The following is a 4,838-nucleotide window of genomic DNA, read 5'->3' on the forward strand; positions in this document are numbered from 1 at the left end:
GGCCTTGCTCCGTCATTGAGCAGCCCGTCTCATATGCACTCCAGTAAGCGATGTTCATCTGTCTGTGCCGATATGTAAACTTTCCTCTTTCTCCCTTTCCTCCGAGCAGCTCTACATGATACATGAAGTGCCAGGACCAGGCCTGGCGCAGAGACAAATGCCAACCACTCGCTCTTCCAAATGTCAAATCTGACATGTCGTCGACATTCAATAACCATCCCTGCTGGTCCGATTCAGAGCAGCGCTCTTCAAACAGTCCCTGATGTCTCATGACGAGTGGAGGGGAAATGGCTGCATTTGATCTGCTTCTGGGTATGAGGTCACAAAAACACCTCGCCTCGGACGTGGTGCCTTTAGTGAGCCCTCGAGTGATCACGTGCACAAAGTGATTCCTTCTGGTCATCAGCAAAAGGAACACAGTCAAGAGTTCAACCTATAAAACAGCCCTCATAACCAATAGCAGAAAGTGGTGGCATACACTTTCATCACTTAAAGGGGACCTATCTTGCAAAATGCACTTTTGTACGTCTTTTATACATGAATATGTGTCCCCGGTGTGTCAGGGAACTCACCAAGTGTCAGAAAACACAACCCTCTCTCTTTTCCTCCATACCCAAATCTCTAAAAATTGGGGCTGCAATGGATCTGATACAGAATGATCCAGATTTGAAATTGTTCTGACGTCAGAAACGGGGTGCTCCGCCTATATGGCCAACTCTCCACCAATCAGGGGAATGAGAGGTTGCGTGGCATGGTAACAGCATGGTAACATGACGCTTGTGCCTCGCCCCCCTCCTTTGCAGGGGGGCGTGGTCAGCTGCAGCTCATTTGCCACAGAATCAGCCCTTGCTAAAACAGGGCTGGAATAGAGCAAATAGAGCAAAATGAGGCATGGCTAAAACGCATGAACTGTTTGGTATTTTGAAAAAACACTTCACAGACATGTTTTTATATAGGTATGGCCCTACAATATATTATTCAAATATAGCATGATAGGTCACTTTAAGATTTAAGAGATGTTAAGGGCTTAGTTAGACTATAGCTGTGTGATAATACAAATAAATGCAAAAATTAAAGCTTGCGTATACCAACATATGTTCGTAAACAAGCAAATGACAGAGCTGGAACTCTGCAAGGCAAACGGTGTATTCATTATCTTCTTGCATGGCCCCCCCATCTCGAATTGGGAAACCATACTTCTGTCTTAGACAAGTCGTGGGCTTTAAGTCGTAGTGTACAACAACATAGATTAAAAAAAAATTGGAGAGAGAATTGGACCCGTTTCCAATTTGTTGTTTATGACATCGGGAACTAGTTTTCCGAATCATTCAAAACAAACTTCCAATCTCTAATGTTAAATTGAGTGAAACATAACACATAGTATATATCCACCCTTCCGATAACCACCAAGATTTGTAAAACTTGAGCCAGTATTTTTTCGTAATCCTGTTGACAGAGACAAAACGAAATGAAACAAAAGTAACCTCCTTGATGGAGGTGACAACATTTCAAATGATATCATTGAGCATTAAAAATTCCCTATCAGCAGACTGACTAACCTTTTATTTAGAGGCCGAGATGCTTTTTAAAATAACATTTTAATCTCATGTTGGAACAATTTCTCACCCACAACCCTAATGACAAGCACACCCCTTTACTAAATTAAGTAAAAGTTTAAGAAAAATCGACTAACATGGATGAGCAAAGGTTTAATGAACTCTTATCAGGAATGTTTGTTTTACTGTGATTGACACCACATCTGTAAACCCAGACTATGTTCAGTGGTGATAAACCAGGCAATGATTAGCCAGAGTGCCAACCATTTCTCCCCTCACAATATCCAATATCAAGCAGTATTTTTTATGATCGACCTGGGGGTGTTTTAATTTTATTCCTACCGCAAATGCATTAACACTCAACATCTTGATTTTCGATGGAATCCATTGAAACTGACGACCTGATTAAAATCATGTATGTGCCAAAAACTGCCAAATACAAAACATTTGGATTGGAACAATTATAAAGAAATAGGCTGAGAAACTTTCTATGAGCATTCTAGTTTATTGAAGGCACATCCGTTAATTAAGAAAACAGTAGCTGTGCTGAACATATACATTCATTGTCAATCACCTTTTCCATCACATATTAGAGCTGAGTATTCTACCATATCTGGACAAAAGGCATTTAGACTTTTTTTTTTTTATAAAAAAAACATTAATTTCTTACTGTTGCCTTCATCATAGCGCCCTTGTGATCTTATTTCAATGACACTTGTTAGATTACAACCATAAACACATTGAAAATGTTATGAATAGAAGATACTAACTATTAATATCCAATACCCAGCCTGAGTTTTAGACTCACTACTTCTAATATACAATGCATCACATTTCACAGCAATATTAAATACCATTTCAATCATCCGAAGAGATTTACAGTGTAAAGCAATTGCTTGTATTGTTATTCACAAGTGTTATGATTTTTGCAAGAATTTGAGAAGGCAGAATTAGGTCTTTGTTCCACACAATTATTATTATTATTATAATGTTATATACGGCTGACGTTGTTTCTAGACATGGATCAGTAAACCTAGACCAAATCAGTGGAATTTTCCAATTATGTGCCCGAAGACGGAAAAACCTGCAAGATGTTCTGCTCAATTCAAGCAGTTTTGCAAACAACCTCCTGCCTCATTTTAACTGATTTTTCAGACCACTACAAAAAAAACAAATTTTGTGATTAACAGAGGGTAAGCGAAATCTTATCTCCTAAGTTTTATTGATCTGGAATCCTCTGTCTCTTCCGTTTGTCAGTACCCTCCAATTCTTTCATGCAAGCAACCAGAAAATCACGGCACTTAAGTGCATATTGCTCAGGAAATTCCCGCAAATGACCGACATGGGGACTGGAAACAAAATCAAAACTGTCCACGGGGACCCCTTTCCGCTTTAGGGTCTCCACGAACACCTCGATGTCCTTGTGCCGGATCACCTGGTCAGCTCTGGAGTACAGGTAGAAATGAGGCCAGGCTGGCGGCTTCTCCTGCACCGCGTCGTAGTGGTTCTTGTGGATGTACTTGGTCAACGGGTACAGAACGACTCGCAAAAGAAAAACAGTCACTGCGAAAAGGGCTAAGAGGACGTACCTTAATAAGGGTGTTATTTTGGGCCCCAGGGTGGCCGCCAGTGCACGCAGGGCCCCGCGAATATTCCCACTACCTGGGGCACTGTCCACTAAGGCCCCAATCACACGCAATGAACTGAACTGTTTGTCATTGTGCAAAAAATCTATGATGTAACGATAGAGCATGAAGCCACCGTTACTGAATATGTGAAAGAAAATAGGACTGTTTTCCACCTCATAATCATAGAGGATCTCCAGCAACTTGAGGGCCGTGCTGCTCAGCTCCTTGTAGCCAAACGACTCTGAGATGAAGACCGTCTTCAGGGGGGCCGTGTAGCGGATGGTGACACATCCCTAAAGAAAATAATATATTATTAGGTATATTAGGTTGTACTACTTCTACAATACGACAATGTTTCTCAATGTATAAAAACAGTATATAAAAATGCATTTGGTACAGTGGTGTAAAGTAAACAAGTAGATCACCTCAAGTACTGTAGTTATGTACAAATTTGAGGGACTTAACTTTAGTATTTCAATGTTTTGCTACTTTGTACTTCACTACCGTTCAGAGGTAAATTGTGTACTTTTACTCCACTATATTTATTGTATACCTTCAGTTACACTAGGAGTAAATGCACAAGCTACCCTGCAGCATACAAAGTAATTAAAACATGCTCCACCTTTAACAGCTTTGATAAACACATATGATATATAATTATGAAATGTGCATAATGAGTACTTTCCCTTTTGGTACTTTAAGTATTTTGATGCTAATACTTTTCTACTTTTACTTGAGTAACATAAATAATGCAGGACTTTTACTTGTAACAGAGTACTCATTTTACTCTGGTATTTCTACTTGTACAAAAGTGCATTTTGCATGATAGGTCCCCTTTAAGTACAAGGTCTGAGTACTTCTCCCACCTCCGATATGGTATCATCTTATCTAGTTTTCACCTGTTCATTGTAGATGGAGCTGTATTTGCAGAGATGTTTGTCTTTGCAGCCAGCCCAGCCCAACAGAATCACAACTGGCTCCTTTGTCCCCTGCCAGTATCTCTCTAAAATAGAAAAAAAGACGATAAACATCACGAAAAGCTGCCACAGCTAGCAGAGCTAAAGGAAGCTACCAAGCTAAGCTAACAGCACAACATCATTCGATGTATTACGCCTTTCTTGTAAGACAAAAGTTAGCATACGCTAAGCTAACTGTGATAATAAATTATGCTCACCCGATGTCGCCGCATCTGGAAACACGATATTGTAATCTATTTCATCGTCTGCCATTTCTGTATGACAAAGTATCAACTGTTGTTCTCTAACGGTAACGGACGGTTCATTAGGCTATTGTAAATGGTTGATAAAAAAGCTACAGATAGATATAATGATCGAAGACAGCGGTGTAATAAATTAGACACACTGCAGGCAGGTTGCTGGACTGTCATTATCAAACGGCCCCATTTCTTATTCTTTGTGCTGTAAAAGGGTGGATGGCATTCAGCTAACATTGCAATAGCGCCACCTCTGTATACGCTTCAAAACAACATGGCTTCCAGATACAGTAGTTCACCAAAAAATCAAAACAGGCTAAAGACAGGAATAAACAGTGTTGTAAGAAGTACTGAGATATTTTACTTGAAAAGTACAAATAATATGACCTTTAAATACTCTATTATAAGTAAAAGTCCTGATTTCAACTTAACTTAAGTTAA

The 4,838-nt window shown here is 39.7% G+C and overlaps 1 protein-coding gene across 1 annotated transcript; it reads right to left on the minus strand.

The window, feature by feature from the left end:
* Positions 1-1,663: 1,663 nt before the first annotated feature.
* On the minus strand, positions 1,664-4,612 carry tmem53 (transmembrane protein 53). Its single transcript, XM_034104417.2, has 3 exons — positions 4,359-4,612; positions 4,084-4,187; positions 1,664-3,477 (listed from the first exon to the last, which is right to left on the minus strand). The coding sequence occupies exons 1-3, from the start codon at positions 4,411-4,413 to the stop codon at positions 2,776-2,778; spliced, it is 861 nt and encodes a 286-aa protein (XP_033960308.1). The 5' UTR covers positions 4,414-4,612; the 3' UTR covers positions 1,664-2,775.
* Positions 4,613-4,838: the final 226 nt, after the last annotated feature.

Source organism: Pseudochaenichthys georgianus, chromosome 17 (assembly GCF_902827115.2).
Source record: "Pseudochaenichthys georgianus chromosome 17, fPseGeo1.2, whole genome shotgun sequence".
Lineage (NCBI taxonomy): Eukaryota > Metazoa > Chordata > Actinopteri > Perciformes > Channichthyidae > Pseudochaenichthys > Pseudochaenichthys georgianus.

Coding starts and splice junctions, on each gene's coding strand:
- tmem53 (XM_034104417.2), bottom strand. CDS start 4,413: ATGGCAGACGATGAAATAGATTACAATATCGTGTTTCCAGATGCGGCG. Junction 4,188..4,358: donor TCCAGATGCGGCGACATCGG/GTGAGCATAATT, acceptor TTTCTATTTTAG/AGAGATACTGGCAGGGGACA. Junction 3,478..4,083: donor GCTCCATCTACAATGAACAG/GTGAAAACTAGA, acceptor TATTTTCTTTAG/GGATGTGTCACCATCCGCTA.